At 30.0% G+C, this 19,839-nt stretch overlaps 1 protein-coding gene across 2 annotated transcripts; it reads left to right on the top strand.

Moving 5' to 3' along the window:
* The first annotated feature begins 408 nt into the window (after positions 1-408).
* On the top strand, positions 409-2,881 carry LOC102603654 (PI-PLC X domain-containing protein At5g67130). Of its 2 annotated transcripts, none has more exons than XM_015306636.1 (8): positions 409-738; positions 959-1,081; positions 1,165-1,302; positions 1,424-1,522; positions 1,600-1,903; positions 2,007-2,230; positions 2,316-2,402; positions 2,626-2,881. In XM_015306636.1, exons 1-8 carry the CDS (start codon positions 646-648, stop codon positions 2,656-2,658), a joined length of 1,101 nt encoding a protein of 366 aa, XP_015162122.1. In that variant the 5' UTR covers positions 409-645; the 3' UTR covers positions 2,659-2,881. The 2 variants fall into 2 exon arrangements, with proteins under 2 accessions (XP_015162122.1, XP_006338342.1); XM_006338280.2 differs by having other exon boundaries at positions 412-738; positions 2,623-2,879.
* Positions 2,882-19,839: the final 16,958 nt, after the last annotated feature.

The following is a 19,839-nucleotide window of genomic DNA, read 5'->3' as shown; positions in this document are numbered from 1 at the left end:
TGTCATGATGTCCTTTTTAGAGTCAAACTATAAGAATTTTGACTAACATTTTACGATGTATTTTTCATCATATTGATATGCAAAAAATTGTAATTTATAATACTTTTGAATAGTTTTTGAATATAGAATTTTTTTGATTAAAATATCGAATTAATATAATCTAATTTAACTTTAAAAATTAGTCAAATTAATTTTCGAAAAATGTAACATGATAATTAAAAGTGGAAGGCGTGAGTATCATTTATTAACTTACGTTAGGAGTTTTGGAAAGATGATCCTTCAGTGCATTAATCATTTATTATTTTTGTTTTGGTCAACCTTAATAAATCTTTGGAGATTATTTTCCCAAAATTTTTTCAACCCAAAACTCAAAAGTAATTAATTAAAATCTCTGTGGCGTTACATAAACAGCATGAAAAGTCTCTCATTTTCATTATCACATTTCACCATCATAATATAGAAGAGAGTATATCCCTATGCTTTTTCTTCTGTCAGTTTCTTTCTCCACAATTATGGCTTTGTTATCTCAGCCAATTCTCAAAACAAACTTACAGATTTTTTAGTTTTCTTTATATACCCTTTTTTTTTCTTCTAATAATAAAAAAGTCTTTCTCACCACTCTCCTCTGTTTTCTTCTCCATAATTATGGGTCCTCAGCAAAACATTTCTTCTTTATTTCTCATTTTCTCCGTACTCTTCGTTGTTGCCGCCGCCGATTGCTCTAATGGAACATGCAAGGTACGATTTCTCATGTTATAAATTCAAGATTTAGAGTCGGTATGATTAAAAACATTGATTAATTTTATCTATATGCATTTGTGTATGTGTTCAAACTTCAATTGAAGAGCGAGTGTGGTCGATCGTACTCATAGGCCGCTGCTTCTGTTTCATTTTATTTTTTTTTCAACTTCTGATTCAAATTAATTCATTTACGAATTCAAAATTTAATTTTATTCAGCTCGATGATAAATGCTCATCAGACGCAGATTGTGGGCCTGGGCTTTATTGTTTATCTTGTACCCTATCCTTTCAAGGCCACAGATGTGTTAGATCAACTGGCACTGATCCGTTTAAGTTAGTGGTACGTATGTATAATTGGGCTTTTATTGGCACTGGGCTAGTGAATTATATTTGGGCTTATGTTTTATTTGTGTGGGCTTACAGAATAGTTCTTTGCCATTCAACAAGTATGCATTTCTGACGACCCATAATGCTTTTGCAATTGAGGGAGAGCCATCACATACTGGGATACCTAGAGTAACTCCCACCAATCAAGAAGATAATATTACTCAACAGCTCAATGTATGTCATTTCATCTAATTAACTCAAAATTGATTGAATTAAATATTCTTTTTAGCTGCTTTAAATGCTCGTTTTAACTTTTATTTACTTAATTATGCCTTTTAACGTGTTAATGTTTCAGAATGGTGTTCGGGGTTTAATGCTTGATACTTATGATTTCGACGGGGCTATATGGTTGTGTCACTCATTCGGAGGCCAATGTCATGACTATACGGCATTTGTAAGTTCTATTTTATTTTATTAGTCATATTTACATCAATCGATTAAATTTATATGTCTCGAAATTTGGCCTAGTAGGAACCAGCAATTGACACATTGAAGGAAATTGAAGGGTTTTTATCAGCAAATCCATCAGAAATTGTGACATTGATATTGGAAGATTATGTAGAGACTCCAAATGGTTTGACCAAAGTGTTTACAGATGCAGGACTAATGAAATATTGGTTTCCTGTGGCAAAAATGCCTAAAGGTGGTCAAGACTGGCCACTTGTGAGTGACATGGTAACTAATAACCAAAGACTAATTGTTTTTACTTCCGTCAAATCTAAAGAACAGAGTGAAGGGATTGCTTACCAATGGAATTACATGGTCGAAAATCAATGTAAGTGCCTCACGAAAAAATGAGTCGATTTTACCCCTCAAACTGTGAGTGTACACAAATAATATGTTAAAAATTCTCGACACAACTATTGTGGAATGTGCAGATGGGGATGGAGGAATGGAAAAAGGAAATTGCCCTAATCGCGCAGAGTCATCAGCTATGAATGATAAAAGTAAATCATTGGTGTTGGTAAATTACTTTAGGACACTTCCATTGAAGCCATTAGCTTGTGTTCAAAACTCAGGGCACCTCCTTGACATGCTTATGACTTGTCACGATGCTGCTGCTAATCGATGGGCTAATTTTATCGCTGTTGATTTTTACAAGGTACACTACATTTTTTTAAAACTACATTTAATTTGTAATTTCAAAGCCCATGAACTAATTTTTTTTTTTTTAATGAATGATTTAGAGAAGTGAAGGAGGAGGTGCATTTTTAGCAACAGATACCCTCAATGGGCAGCTGTTATGCAATTGTGGTGATGTACATTCTTGTGCGGTGAGTAGACGCTAAATTAATTGTGATTAATTTTTCATATACTATATAACTATGCTTACGAAAATAACAAAATTCAGTATAATCGCGTAGGAAAACACTCTTTTCTCGTTAAGATTTCAAAAAAAAAAAAATCATAGTAGAAAATTATGAAGAGTATATATAGTGGATATGTCATATTAAAGTAAATATGTGATTGATGTCAATTTTTGATTTGTTACAGAAGGGATCTACCCCAGGCAGCTGCACTCGATCATGACCAGGAAAATTAATAATCTTTAAAAAATAAGCAACTTCCTTTACTTTTAATTTTAATCTATAGGAAAAATTGATGGGCATAGTTACTTCTTGATGTTCATGGAGTTATTGTGTATTATATGAGCAACAAATTTTCAAAGATGCGTTTTGTACCTTTGAAGAGAGAAAATATAAATGAACAGAAAAATGTCTGTTTTATCCTTTATTCTTGTGGTAAATGATCTACTAATGCAATTTTATTCTTTATGATATTAAGTCATAATTCATTCATGGTGTTTTCATGATATACTAATCTACAACATATTAAACGATTAAAGAGTCGACAAAATTAGCCAAGAAATCATAACATGTCCAACTCGCCCAATTTTGGATAGATTATAAACCTGTCAATTATTATTTTAACCGATCAAAATTTTAGCTAGTATTTAGCCCAAATTAGTTCATAAGAAATATTATCAAAATATTTATAAATAAATATGATTTTAATTGATGTGTTAGATATAATCATAATATAGAAAAATATACTCTCTTTTTTTTTATAGAAGATAAAGCAATTAAAAGATGGTAAGAATTGGAAGGATTTGATTTGGACTCTCCTTTCAACTCATTTCAACCCAAGTAACTTTTAAATAGATCGATAACCTACGTTTCTATTAATTCGATCATTTTGACCCATGAAAATTCAACACACACAGTCTGTTCATTTGCCACCTCTAACATCAAAAAGACTTAATGATATTCTACGCGGCGAATAAATAGAAATTAAATGAGAAGAGGGCTATTTTCTCAACGAAATTTGTGGTTATTTATGAAATCTGGCACTGCAACTGGCCGCACTCAGTAGCAGTATCATGGATGGGCCACTTTCAAGATTGGCCCAATGATAATCATCTAAATCACATCAAATCGTATTATATAATAATTGACATTCCATATTCTTGTTTGGAATAAAAAATAGTACTAATATAATATAAAATCTCTGATTACAATTATGCTCAATCTTTGATACTCAATAATCACACCATAATACTATGATGTTGTTATGATTCAACAACGTTCTGTACACCAATAACATTATTGATGACAACTTGTATTTGTTTTTAGTCATCAACATATATTTTAACGTGACCAAATTTGTCATTAGGAGCTGTAAATTAAAGCTGAGAATCGTAACACAATAAAAAAGATGCTAACTCATGATTAAACAATTATACTTTTTGTACATGAAATACTTAAGTGGTCTCATGAATTTTGTTGATGTTCAATGAGATAGAGACACGCACAGCTGGCATGACATAATCTATAATATCCATAATAAAAATTTAAGATTACTACAAACACTAACTTTATTTTTTATTTTTTATAATGTCAAAATGAAGCACACTGTTTTGTGTGAAGAATGGGGTACACAATGCATCAATTTGGGTTTTGAATTATGCATTATATATTATTATTCTATTTACTAAATTATAATAGAAGCATTTTTTTTTAATATTTAGCTTACAAAATTAAAGCATTTGTTGGTGGACTATTCAATGATTCGCATCTCTATATTATTATTATATTATTATCTTCAATAATATAGTTCTCTTTTTCTATGGATAACTTGAACCGCATTCCTCATAATTATTAATTTAATTATAATTGTCATTTTTTCTTTGTTTCTTCTGCATTTAATTTAATAATATCCTATAATATGTGATGCCATTACCATTTAGAAGTCAAATGGTTTTTCCTTGATTCTGGACTTCTGGTATTTGAAATATCTTTTTAATATTTTCAATTATAAGAAATTGTGATATATAGTATTTTAAATAAAAAAATTAATATGAATATTTTATTTTTTTAAAATCCTAATGAAGTGTTAAGATTTTAAATCCAACACTAATTTTATCCTTCAATTCGTCCAGATCACATGCCAACACTATAGAGATGGAGAACTATGATTTTCATTATGAACGCCAACAACAAAGCTATATTATTTCTACTATCATTCGAACACTAATTTAAGAAAAAAGTTGTTTGATTCACTAATAAAATAGATTGGTTAGGACTTGCTACTTTAGAATTGTTGTGGGGAGAACTAATAACCACAGGTCACAACATATCTAGTTAATTTTACAAGTGAGATTCACAAATGGTGAGATGTACGTTGTCGTTATTTTTAATTTTTTTCGGACAAAGAGACTGTTATTAATAGACCGATATCGGAGAACTAACCTGACATAATATTAATAATAGATTTTAATTTTCTAATAAAAGATTTACAAGAATTCGTGTAGGGTATTCACGTACGTATTGAATAAGGGCTAGAGTTTATAAAGTTTGTTTTACATAAATTACAGCGGAACAATTATTATATTAATCAAACTTAACAGGCTTGAAATGGGAGAGTGCATGCAATTATAGGGATATCGATATCCAATCTGTTTTACTCCAAGGATCATGAAAGCTTATAATTAGTTCCAATCACCGAAAGAGAAATAAAAATAGCTTGAGTATCACATGTATATATGGTTTTTTTATATATAATCGTTAAATTATTTGACTCTCTCATCTAAAACTTAAGTTATCAGCAAGAACATATTTTTTTTATTTAGTAAGTAATATTTTTAACAAGTCTCCTCACATGCGGGTCTGACTCTTTTCATATCTAAACACGTGAAAATTATTTTTGATAATAAGTGACAGTAAAATTGTATTTGATCCCATATATGATTACATTTTTTTTTGTTTACCACCTAGTGATGGGAGCCCACATTGGAGCTCCGACTAAATCCGGAACGTGCTCTGCGGGACCCATTCGGGAGCGACTCCCCCAACAAGATTTTCTCCATACCCAGGGCTCGAACCCAAGACCTCTGGTTAAGTGTGAAACACTCCCACCAGTGCACCACAACCGATGTTGGTTACTACCATTAACTGTGACCTAGCTAAGATGAGCTTCTTCCTTTCATTTACTAGAAAATTTGGATTATTGAGGATGGCCTTTGGCCCAAAATTATTGTACGTCTCTATTACGTTAAAGAAACATATGCAAATAATTCCTCGAAGTATTGCTACCTGAAAATTATGTAATTTGGCACTTAACTTCTGATATATACAATGTTTAAAGTTGTATTACTTCCAAATTAATAATTAAAGCGAGAGATATCAGATTACATGTAACCATTCAAAACTCTAAACCCTTATTACCAGATTAATTAAGGATAGAGAAACTTCTTATGAAACTTCATTCTTGATTAAGGTGTGGAGCATGTGATTAGGTGGGTTTTCAGGTATCTAACACATGCTACAAGTCCTATTTATATACTAGTATTAATTACTATCATCCAGATATGTTTTTAAATCAATAAATAATACTACTAGCTACTAAAGTATAAGGCATCAGATCAACATGATTAACCTAACATTAATTAGTAGTATGAATTAATTTATTACTAATTAAAAATAAAGTGGATCGACTACTTTTTAAGCGTTGCTTCGTTCGATTTTTCTCTTTGCAAGAATAGTGGGTTTCATGTTATTGGTACGATATATATAATATGTGCCTCGTTAATATTTTTAAAAACCATATTCTAAAAATAAATATTTATCGTTTGTTTCTTCCAAGTTCGCAGCCGTTTGCTTAGACTTTTGTTTAGTCCTTTTTTTATTGTTTTAAAGTTCATTGACTATAGTGAGCAATGGTAACACATGCAATCTACTAGTACTACTACCTAACTTATATATTTATTACGTAAAGAATGTTTTGAGCCCAGAAATACTGAAGAGAGTGAATAATGGCTTTACACAAATATACAACTGAAAATTACATTTTTTTCCCAACATCGAGAATTACTTTTGTATTTAATCAAAAAGTTAAGGTTTTAGAGTACGATCACAAATTTGAACATGGTATCATCTTAGAACTTGTGAGAATAAATTTCACCGCTCTAGGTTGTATTTTGGAAAAAAACATGAAATTGCTTATCTGATTCATTTAACATATATAGTCTACTTGTTTCTTATTGATGCATTTGGTTCGAGCCATCTATTTAGCCAGATCATTTTGTCAATCATCAAAACGCATTACTTGTGAATACGGAGATTTCTACTTTGCTTTCTCTAAGGGAATCTAATTTGGATGATATGAATGGAACAGCTAAGCAAAGAAGAATTGTAATCCCAGTGATGTCGTGAATATTAAGAGAGTAATGTTGACTTATGATCATGTGTATATTTATAGGTCTCTTTTCTTTCAAAAATGACAAATCTAGGAAAGGTAAAAGTCCTTAATAGGTCGTTTGCATGCATGTTATAAATTTTTGGATTATTGAGAACAATAAGAACTTCATATTTAGGTCCCCTACATTCTACGTTGCCACATAATATATATATATATATATATATATATATATATCAAGATGAAGTGCAAAAGATGAGACAAATAAACGTGAACTTGGAATTGGCCACTCTCATTCTAAGTGAAAATAACTTGACCAAAATACAAAAACAAACAATGGAACTACCATCATTCATTTGATTTTGAAGCTACAATACACCTCGCACTTGTAATAACAAGGGAGAAACATCAAATTTTATGCTAAGAAAGAAAGTGTTTAACTTACATGGAGCAATAAAGTTATGCATTATCAATATACACTACTAAAATAATTGAATGTAACGATTTATAAATTTTGTAGCTAAACAGTTAAGTACATCGAATTCATAGCTAGTTTTTTTAGTAGTGATACTTCCGCCAACTATAGAAAATTACTAATCGTTTTGATACTTTTATAGTAGTCATGAAACAAACTGAAGTTGTAAAGATATGACACATGAGTCTAACTCAACCACAAAAGTTAGCTCATGAGGGAAGGATTGTCCAAATCCATACAAGGAGACCACGAGTCCATTCTCCAATAATCAATGTGGGACTTTTATCCACTCTAACAGAAGTGCTTGCATGATGAACACATAATTGTTAATGAATGGCTAATCATTAGTAAATTGGGGAGAGGAAAAAGTAATTAAGGTTAGGGGAGTATACATCAATAATAAGTGTGATAAACTAAAAATGGTAGAGAATAAAGTAAAGGACAATAGGATATATATTGATAATCCCACGAGGGGGTAACATGCAGTACTTCACCAGCTTCTCTTATTTTCTACTTGCTGCTGTCTCAGTCGGACATATGAGGCCGACATTGACATCCATTTATTATATATATATAAACATTATACATATAATGGAATTTAAACCCCACAATTGCTAACCTCTTATTGTGTCCAAGCAGTCACCCGATCACATGCTGCCTCGACCCTCTTTTTCACACTAAAAACATATTCTAAAATATTGGATGTTGATCTTTCATTTATATGGTTATATTTCCTATATATTCTAGACTACACAGTTATAATTACCCCTCAATATCAACCACGTTACGTTCTATATAATATTAAGTTTTACGTTAAATCCAATCATGTTCTTTATTTGATTGAGGTTGAGACATACGTAGCTATAATGTGAGCAAGTTCATACTGATGGATCGAAGTTAATTATCTTTTATGTTATTTGAGATAGGAATAATTAAGAAAATTGAAAAACAAAAAGAATAGGAAAAAATGGAGGTTGCAAAAAGAAGAAGTGTACAAATATAAAAAGCAAAGAGAGGAAGAAACAAGAAGAAAGACAAAGTGCATAGCATAGGCATCTCTCGTTCAATTACAAATTGAGATGGGAAGTGCAAAAGATGAGACAAATAAACGTGAACTTGGAATTGGCCACTCTCATTCTAAGTGAAAATAACTTGACCAAAATACAAAAACAAACAATGGAACTACCATCATTCATTTGATTTTGAAGCTACAATACACCTCGCACTTGTAATAACAAGGGAGAAACATCAAATTTTATGCTAAGAAAGAAAGTGTTTAACTTACATGGAGCAATAAAGTTATGCATTATCAATATACACTACTAAAATAATTGAATGTAACGATTTATAAATTTTGTAGCTAAACAGTTAAGTACATCGAATTCATAGCTAGTTTTTTTAGTAGTGATACTTCCGCCAACTATAGAAAATTACTAATCGTTTTGATACTTTTATAGTAGTCATGAAACAAACTGAAGTTGTAAAGATATGACACATGAGTCTAACTCAACCACAAAAGTTAGCTCATGAGGGAAGGATTGTCCAAATCCATACAAGGAGACCACGAGTCCATTCTCCAATAATCAATGTGGGACTTTTATCCACTCTAACAGAAGTGCTTGCATGATGAACACATAATTGTTAATGAATGGCTAATCATTAGTAAATTGGGGAGAGGAAAAAGTAATTAAGGTTAGGGGAGTATACATCAATAATAAGTGTGATAAACTAAAAATGGTAGAGAATAAAGTAAAGGACAATAGGATATATATTGATAATCCCACGAGGGGGTAACATGCAGTACTTCACCAGCTTCTCTTATTTTCTACTTGCTGCTGTCTCAGTCGGACATATGAGGCCGACATTGACATCCATTTATTATATATATATAAACATTATACATATAATGGAATTTAAACCCCACAATTGCTAACCTCTTATTGTGTCCAAGCAGTCACCCGATCACATGCTGCCTCGACCCTCTTTTTCACACTAAAAACATATTCTAAAATATTGGATGTTGATCTTTCATTTATATGGTTATATTTCCTATATATTCTAGACTACACAGTTATAATTACCCCTCAATATCAACCACGTTACGTTCTATATAATATTAAGTTTTACGTTAAATCCAATCATGTTCTTTATTTGATTGAGGTTGAGACATACGTAGCTATAATGTGAGCAAGTTCATACTGATGGATCGAAGTTAATTATCTTTTATGTTATTTGAGATAGGAATAATTAAGAAAATTGAAAAACAAAAAGAATAGGAAAAAATGGAGGTTGCAAAAAGAAGAAGTGTACAAATATAAAAAGCAAAGAGAGGAAGAAACAAGAAGAAAGACAAAGTGCATAGCATAGGCATCTCTCGTTCAATTACAAATTGAGATGGGGACCCTATTTACACATGGGGTGGGGTGCACTTTTAGTTTTATTTTTTTAGTTTCCACCCGGTGTCCGAAACTCGTATTGGGACTTATTCAGGTGTGGTGCTCCTAACCGGATTTTCTCCATACCCAAGAATTGAGCTTGAAACCTTTGATTAAGGGTGGAGCAGTCCCACGGGGGGTGGGGTGCACTTTATATTTTCTCTTCTTCGAGTTTTAGCCGTTGAGCTTATATTTATTTCTTTGAGCAACAAATACATGAGTGGAGCCATCTAAAAGCTACAAGAAAAGATTCTTTTACAATATGTTGGTTGGAGGCACACATTTTGGGGCAATATTGTACCTTCTCTTGATCATTATCAATCTCAACCCATTTTTTTTATGATCAATTCTTATGATTAAACTTTGATTTTACATGTCCATCTTCTCAATTTCAGTGTGCTGGCCAGAGAAAAAAGGTGATATAGTAACTAGCTAGATGTAATATTCAAATTATTGGTCGATATATCATGATGAGTACAACTACTCAAGTGCAAATGGGAACAACATGTTATTGAAATTGGTTATAGAAGTTTGACAAACTAAGAACACCACAAAGAAAAGCAATACAAAATGTGATGTTATTTATTTGGACATCCTAAGCTTGGGGTCCATAATCGATCCCTTCACTCAAATCGATGAATATTTTGTGTACAACTTCAAAGTTGATGCATTTATAACTCTCCTTTTTGTCACTTGACATTTCTTTCTTGCAATGATTTGTATCAATACTACGTAGTTTTTTGAGTTGGAAAATAGGCCCTGGAAATGTACTTTATTCACCAATGTTATGAGCATACAATGATACAAATTCTTGTGATACATATAACAATAACTAATTTCAATTTAATCGTGAATTTAAATATATATATTTTTAAAATAAAATTTACACATTTATAATAATGAACAGTTAAGGTATGAAAAAGTGCTTTGCAAAAAAGTGATCCGAAAAAAATTCTTTTGACTCTCCTAACAATAATTAAGTTTCAGAGGCTTAGAGGACCAAAATCAACAGTTTTGATATGTCAAAGGATTTTTAAGAGATCACAAGAAATTTCAAGGTCTAATTTACAATTTTAAAGAATATAAAAATGTCGATTTGCTTAATCCGCTCAATGAATTCTGTCTAAATAAAGTCACCCCTAGGGTTAGAAACTAGCAAAATCAAACACAATTTGTTCAACCCGTTGAAGTTTGGTTGGGTTAATTAATCGTTCATTTATTAGTTCAACTATTTCAATCCATTAACAATTGGGTTAATATGTAAGACAAGTTGACTCATGAAAATTTTTGTTAAATATTATTTAAATTTTTTCTATTAATTTGATATGTTCTACATAACCCTAATAGAGAAAAATTAATTTTTTTAGGTACTAAAATATTTTATTAAAAAAAAACAAAATCAACCAATTAAACTTAGAAAAAATTTACTCGTTCTATGACCTATTACTTGACCAATTCCATTTTGATCTGCGCAAATTTGGATTGTATAGAGTCTTGACCTATTATGATCCGTTCAAATTAGACTCAACCCGCCCAACTGCCACTCCTAATCACTCACCTCCATCCCCCCTCCCCCCTCCTCTTTTCGACTGATGTGTATAATCTTAAGAGTTAAAAGCGCAGAAGTATTTAAGTACCTAATAAAGTTTTCTTTTATTTTATTAATCAATTTGAACTACATATCAATTCAATTTTTGTATAACTTAAATTGAGCAAGTTAAGTTAATAAATAGATGGGTGAAAGAGTCATATTTGCAAGGGATAATTTTATCACCCCTAATAACAAATATGTAATTTTTCATATTTTTATCTTAAGATCAGACCAATTTCGTTTAAAAATGAAAAATGAGAGGAGGCCATATAAAAAAAATGGTCACCGTACCCAAAGAGTACCTATCGTTCACGTGCAGGGGAAGGTAACAACGAATGAAGAACTTTCTCTCTCTCTCTTTTGTTCCCTTTTTTAAAAATTTCCAAGTGTGATCGTTCGAATTGAGGATCCCGTGTAAGTCTGATTCTTTTTTGTGGTGTAATACGTGAATTTTTTTTTAATTTGGATAGCGGTGAAATTTAAATACGTGGATTTTTTTTTAATTTGAGTGGCGGTGAGTTTGATCCTATGATATCTGTCTTTTCTGATATCATATTGAAATGTGTGACAATCTCATCAAAAAGTTTAAGCTAGAGAAAACACATATTTATTAATTAATGATATCCTCAACACAAGGAAGTAATCAATCCCCAAATTTGATTATTCAAAACAGTCATATAAAATGAACATACATGTAATTTATGGATTGATACTTAAAGTCGATTGTGATTGGGCATATTTACATATGATAAAATGTTTAATTAGGCACATTTGACTCAAACTTCTGTTATTCTGTAAATACGTTAGCTACTTTAAAATATGTCACCTCATTAATTATGAACTCTTTAACTATACAACATTAGCCTCATGCAATAAGCCATTAAACCCTAAACATGTCCCAATTAAGACAAAAATACGTATAGTTAGATAAGTTCACATCTTTTAAGTGATTAATATACCTACATTATAGACATTAAGAACACATACAAAACATAATAAAACACTTTATCATCTGTCGTCTAAGTACCAAAATTAAATATGAAAACAAAGTCAGGAAGGTTTTTGATATATTCAGACAAATAAAAGCAAATAGGAGTTTATAATAATTCCAACATCATATTTGATGCATGCTGCAAATTAAAAGAAACGAATATAGTTGGACCATTTAAAAAGGTAGTCTTTTTTTTTTTTTTGTAATATTTAAAAAGGTAGTCTACTTTTTGGTAAAAAGATAAGAGTAGGTAATTAGATAAGTAAAGAGTGAAAATTTGAGTCGAAATATTATAATACTAAGATGGAAAGTGGAAGTAGATAAAAAAGATTCTATCAGACAATGGTGTGGCCAGAGTTAGTAGAACCAGAAAGGCGACCACAGTTAATACGGTTACAGTGCTCTGCTGCTCAAAATTACTTAAATAGCTTCTGCTTTTCAAAATAGTTTCATACCACTTGTTTCATCCATTTCATATTATTTGACTCGTATTGATTGGACTTTTTCTACGTTACTAAGATTCAAATTATAATACTCTTATGTATTAATTTTTCTTAATTTCTATAATATTTATTTTTTTATATTTTGAATCTCTGAATGAAAAAAACACTTGTGTATGCTACTATCCAAAATAATCATTCCATTGATCAAAGGTGGACGAAGTCTTATAGAATAGGGTTAATTTGAACCCAATGATTCTGAGTTCGGAATATAAATTTATGTATATAAGAAATTCATTAAGATTATTGAAATAATATTAAAAAATAGGTCTGAACTTTAAATTTTACACCGTATAATTACTTGACCGTAAAAAGAAATATCTACACCGTCGATGGATATAATTTAAACTCATTCTAAATTCGCCTCTCTCTTCGCTAATATGTCTGGGACATCAACAATCGTAAAAAAGATTTAAAAATTCAATAACATGAAAATAATTTAACATTAATGTAAAACAGGAAGCTAAGTAATATAGAATATTTCAAAATTGAAATGCAATAAACACAATTAAACTTTCACTTTTTTTGCAAGTTTCGTGCTTTAATTGTCCATCATTCTCTTTATTTAACTAAACCATAGCTATATGTCGCTCTCTTATATTAAAAATACACACTTGAATGTTAAGTTGACTAAATATTTCTTCACAATTTATCAAAGACGTATTGAAGCAAACTCAACATTGAAATTTGTTTTAATGCCCAGGGAAAATACATCGATATATAGTTAAGACATGAAACTCACGAAAACATAATAGTTTAGATAAGTGTTTGACTATTACGTTGAGTTGTTATTACTATGATTGAAAAAGGGTAAGAAAAGGAGTGGTATATAAAGAATTGGTCCAAAGATATAATGGTATACAAGATTTACTGCTCGTGAAGTACTGTAAGGAGAGTTGACAAAATTGAACACAAAAGAGCACGGGGAGGCTGGCATGGCAGAAATCAGAATGAAGTAGTGAATGCATGCTGTAAATACTCTTTTAAACAATGGTAAGAGTGAAAAACTTGCAGCCTAGTAGAATAGTAGGTGGACCATCTAAGTAATTAATAACATAGGTAGCTTGGCCAAAGTGAAAAGGACTGTTTGCTAAACTTAGCAATCTTTCTTGGTTTCTGCCCTTTCCAACTTTCATATGGGGTCGTTTGGTAGGCCGCATTAAAACAAATAATCCATGTATTATGTATGATTATTTAGTACTATATTTAGTAGGAATTTGGACCTATGTATAACTAATCCATGAATTAGTTATAGCTCCTACATGGTATTATAGAATGTATTACTAATACCCATCACTTGGAGGGATTAGTAATACATAGGATATAATAGTTAATACCATGGGATAAGTCATGTAAAGACAAAAATATCCCTCAAATCATTTTAATTATTTTGTTTATTTTCAATTTTATGGTTTATATTTGAACTAGTAAATTTATTTAAATAAATTAGCTTATAAATTATTTAGAGAAAGTTGTTTGTTACTAAATAAATCCAATACAAAGTAATACAATATTTGAAATGTGAGTTGTTTAACATTAACTAATTAAAAGGGCAAATATATCACCACATGACGTTTGTGGTCTTAATTGAATGTATAATTTGTATGTGTGTGTGTGTATATATATATGTGTGTGTGTGTGTGTGTGTGTGTGGTTTTCTAATTATTTGTATTTTGAACAATTTATAAAATTGCATACATATTAAAACTACAACTTGCAATTTTTATGGGTAAATGTAGATGATTTATTCAATTTTACTATTGTTTGCCGTCTTTTCAATTTTAAAAGTAGATAGTTTATTTATTTTTTAATTGAAAATAGACATTTTGTAAGTAATCAATACTAAGATAACAATTATTTATCCTCAAATAATTTAAGTGAAAAAGAGGCAAACATGACAACAAAATTATTCTTCTCCTAGCTAGTTAGAAGGCCATAAAAAAATAATATTGTCCGATAATTATTTACCTTATCTCAATTACATAATAATTCAAGGGTATAATTAGAAAGAAGATTTTTATAAAGTTTCAATACAAATATAAGATGAGGTGCGAAACAATGAACCAAACACTTGATAAAAATAAACTATGCATTACTAATCCCTGCACTATTAATCCCTACATTACTAATCTCAGCATTAGTAATCCATGCATTATTTATCTTTGTACCAAACGACCCCTTAGTATTTCTCAAGACAAGAGAGAGAGATAAAACCACACACAACTCAAGACATATCACAATTCTAATTTAATTTAGTAAAAGGAACAGGGGCAGAGATACATCTAGATCAGGATGGTCAAATGAATAATCTTCGCCGGAAATTTTTTGCAGGTATATACGTTAAATATCGATATTTTTGGATATATACTAATTGTTGAACAACCTTGATAAAATAAAATAAAAATATGTAGTCTAATGTTTTAGGCCGTTCAAATTCACTTTGGGGGATTGGGTTTGAGCCAGAATTAGGCATTTTGCTTAAATTTTTTTTAATTTAGTTTTTTTTTTTTTTTAATTTAGTTATTTAAGTTAAAAAAGAGAACATAAGTGATCAACAAGGTTTACTTTTTTACTTGTCCTAAAGTATGAACACCCTTGACGAAAATCCTAGCTCCGACCGAAAAGAAAAGGTTCAATTTACCCTAAAGTTCACCAAAATGGTTCAAATTTGTGCTCCCTTAATAGTTAGGTCAAATATGCCATGCTTTTATATATACGATTGGTTCAAATATATCTTTATTTACTAGTAATGGCAACTTTGTGGCAAATAAGGTCATAGTTTCAATAGAAATAATATGGTCTTTTTTCAACACTCAAAACTTTCAACTGAAATATCTTTATTGGTCAAAATCAAATTGAAGCCTTAAATCATCTCTAATGAAACTCAAACAATGAACAATTACACAAACAAATTAAAGTAGTAATATTGTGGTAGTCAAAGTAGAGTTGTAGTGGTTGAAGGTCGATAGTCATATAATAGAGGTAAAATAATTACTGAAAAAATGGGAAAGATGAAGATATAAGAGATATTGTTTGAACGAGGTGAGTTTTATATATGTGGAATTTCCATGTTCTTTTTTGAGTGACATGGGATGAATTGGTGGTTAAGTAACAATGTCTTCCAAATGATATTTTTTTTTAAAAATAATTCAATTAAACCAATTATATAGTGAATTGGATCATCTTATTTTAATTACATATACTTAAGGACGGTTTGAGATACCCTCTTCACTTCATTTCGCAAAATCAAAGGCAAATTCTATCATTAATTTCATCTTATTAAAAGGTTCTTGCGTTGAAAAGTTTTCATCATTAGTTAAGTGTGTAATTAGACAATCTAACTCAGTTATTAACTATAAGCTAATTTGAACCATTTCATAAAGTTCAAATAAAAATTTAGATTTTTGCTCTTAAATAAATAAAAACTCTCATTGAATTCAAAATGAATCAAAGTTTAATCGAATCTCCTCTTTTCGTGTATATTTGATAGGGGTAATTCTTTGTATGGATCTTGTCAACATAAGAAAAAAAAATCTATTTTATTTATAAATATTAATTTAAAAGATATTTTAAATTGCATGTCTGAACACCATCAAACAGGATATTTGTAGATTTTAATTTAAATCATTTGTTGTAATTTCAGATTTTACTATTGATTTTGTGCACCATATATATCGTGAATTTAAATTTTTTATAATATGATAGAGATACTAAAGATTGTGACTTTGTGGAACTGTGGAAGGAAGCAAACGAATAAATAGTAAAAGGATAAGAATATTAAATGAAGAGAAAGTATATAATAAAATTAATAATTCATACTCTACAAGGAATATAAAGAAGACAAAAAATGTATCAAATCAATCGAAAAAATCCAAGTGCACGTGGACTTGACCTCCCCACTCGTGTGGTCAATCATCAATCTACTGCCACCCTCCATTTTCTTCTTATGATAGAGACCTAACTATTTTTTTTTTTCATTTTGCTGAAAGAGAAATCTAATTAATCAATATTTCAATTAATTAATTAATTATTTTATCAATCAATTTATTAAAAATACTATAATCATTTTATTGCTGGAGATATGGAATCAAATCATCGTTGTCTAACTAATTAACAAAAACGAAATTTCGCCTTCAGTTTTTGGCATTATATGTTTCTTTGATTAAGCTAATCACTCATCATTAAACACAAAAGTGAAAAAACAAAACGATATATGTCTCGAAGAAACGTTTAAAAAAATCAATTTCAAAAATATCACATGGATATTAAGTTTGAACCGCTCAATATTTTAATTTTTTTAAACATATATGAAAATGTTTTTGGAACAATTTATCGTATGAACTTCTTCGAATTAAAAATGTGTTTGGATATTTGTTACTATATTTCAATTTTCAATTTTCAGAAAGAAGAATTTCACAATTGTTTAAAGAATGGAGAAAATTATTTAATAATGAAAATCATTTAATTATGGTTTGTTTTTATTATTTAAAAGAATAATTTGGACATGTTGAATAGTTCTCATTTTGTTCCTTTTTGGTTTTAGGGCTCACAACATTAACTCAGCGAAATTAATGACGCTAAAAAGGTGATTTGTGATTAAGATGTTTGACAAAAAGCATGTAATAAACCAACGAGGTAGAGAGGGTGTACACTCTGCATTCTTGCATTTTCAAACTAAAAGACAAATTTACCCAAATCTCAAATGACCAAAAACCTCTCCCCCAAATCTTTTTTGGGTCATTTAGTTGAAACAACATATCTGGTATAATTTGATAAGTAGAATCTGAAGAGTAAAGAGTATGTAAGTAGATTTTACTTTCATTTTTTTTTAATTAGATAGATTATTTTTTTATATACCCTCCGCTAAAAAAAGTTGAGTAACATAATTTTGAAATAAAATTTAAGGATTTTCAAGCAAATATTTATAATAACTTTTAATTTGAAATTGTATATTTCGGGGTAATATTTTTATACCATATTTTACATGGGTTACAAAATTTTAAATTATACTGCGTATACCATTTTTCATTTAATAAATCAAACATCTATCAATAAAAATATATTCACAAAATAATTCTATTAATAAAATTTTTTTTAGATGAGATAGGTGTACAGGATGGAAAGCGTAGTGGGAATTGAAATGTTGATGACCTGGTCTTACAAAGAATTATCTAGAAGCACCTTCCTCCATAATAATTGAAATACATGATCATCATTCAAATATATATATATATATATATATATATATATATATATATATATATATTTAGTTGTTATATTTTTGTCTATATATGCTAGTAGTACTCTTGTTCTTTTAAAAGGATGACATAGGTAAGATTAACATTTTTTTTTTCAATAAGTCGATGCATTTACCATTTGACCATTCATTAAAATATATCAATAATTAACTAATTGATGAGTTGCGGTAATTGTTGAAGTCATACCCTACAAAATATGATGTTACCTAAATGCATTTCAATTGTAGTAAAAAATTGACATTTTGACTAAAAATGTGGTAGACCAACCCATAAATTAATCAATCTAATCAAATTTCTTTATTCAAAATTATTTTTCAAAGTGAATTTTGATCTAACTCAACTCCAAAATGATACTCCCTCCGTCCCATTTTATATGATGTACTTTGATTTGGCACAAACTTTAAGAAAAATGGAAAGACTTTTAAAACTTGTGGTCCAAAATGAATGATAGAAATTTGTGTGGTTGTAAATCATTTCATTAAGGGTAAAAAAGATATTTTATAGGCAAATTGTTACTTAAAATAGAAATGTGTCATTATTTTTGGGACTGACTAAAAAGGAAAGTAAGTCATATAAATTGGGACAGAGGGAGTATTAAATAGGTCCAGTGGTTTCAGCTTAGACTTTCATGTTGGAGGTCTCAAGTTTGAAATCCGGCCCCTTGCCAGCGAAAGCAAGGGGTTTGCCTTCTGGTTCAAGCTCATCGCACCAGGCTTGCCTAGTGCGGGTTACCTCTCCTATGTGATTTGTGAGCTATTGCATAGGAGCGGGGATTTTACCATGTACGCACCCAAATATTAGCGGCTGCGAATTTCCCTTGTCATAAAAAAAAAAAAAAAAATCATATAAGAAAACCAAGGACCCCTTATCCCATTGATTTGGAACTCCAAACCCCCAAACTCCATGTGCGCTCAACATTAGACATTGAAGCATGGACAATATAAGATAGAGGCCTAACATAAAAAACAATGAATTAATATGAATCTGACTTTAATACCATGTTTAGGAAATGAATTTTGGATCTAAGTCAACTTCCCGAACTAGCTTATAAGGAGCATTTAAAAATTATACTAGAGATATTTTTTGGACATTTTTCTATGTATAAAAATTTCACAACCCAAATAGTAAATAGTTTGAGAATTAGACTTTTGGTTGGAACAAAAATACATATGCAATAATTGACAAGTCTAAATAATGGTAGGGAGAGAATGAAATTGGAAGGATATGTAATATGTGGGGGGATGGGAACCAAGTGAGTGAAGCAAAAAGCACAAACGAACAAAAGATGAGCCCCTCCCCGTGCGTGCAACTCTGGACTTCCAATCAATGCACAATAAATACATCACTCCTTTAATCAAATGAACACGATACATACCATCCGAATCAAAATTTAAAATTTATGAATTTTTATATCAATTCAATTTAATATTATTATAATAATTAAATTTTTTTAAAAATATTTAAATAATTTTAATAAATTATTATATTCATATGAACTCGTATTTTGAACTTTTAGATCCATAAAAAAAAAAAAAAAAATTGTGTACACATTAATTCTTCCACTCAACAGTCAACACCCAAATAAATAAATAAACGAATCCACCCGTGCGGAGGGTCCTCTCTCTAACTAATGAACCTTTTGCAGGGCTAATGAATGCCATCTTTTTCTCTGCACTTTTAATTTCTATCCTTCACACATCCCTATCTTCTCTTCATTAGGCCCCTTTCTCACCCCCCCCCCCCCCCCCCCTTTTTTTTTTTTTTTTT

Source organism: Solanum tuberosum, unplaced genomic scaffold (assembly GCF_000226075.1).
Source record: "Solanum tuberosum cultivar DM 1-3 516 R44 unplaced genomic scaffold, SolTub_3.0 scf00004, whole genome shotgun sequence".
NCBI classification, from domain to species: Eukaryota; Viridiplantae; Streptophyta; class Magnoliopsida; order Solanales; family Solanaceae; genus Solanum; species Solanum tuberosum.
The sequence above is the reverse complement of the archived record's forward strand: the minus strand, read 5'-3'. Positions and strand labels throughout refer to the sequence as shown.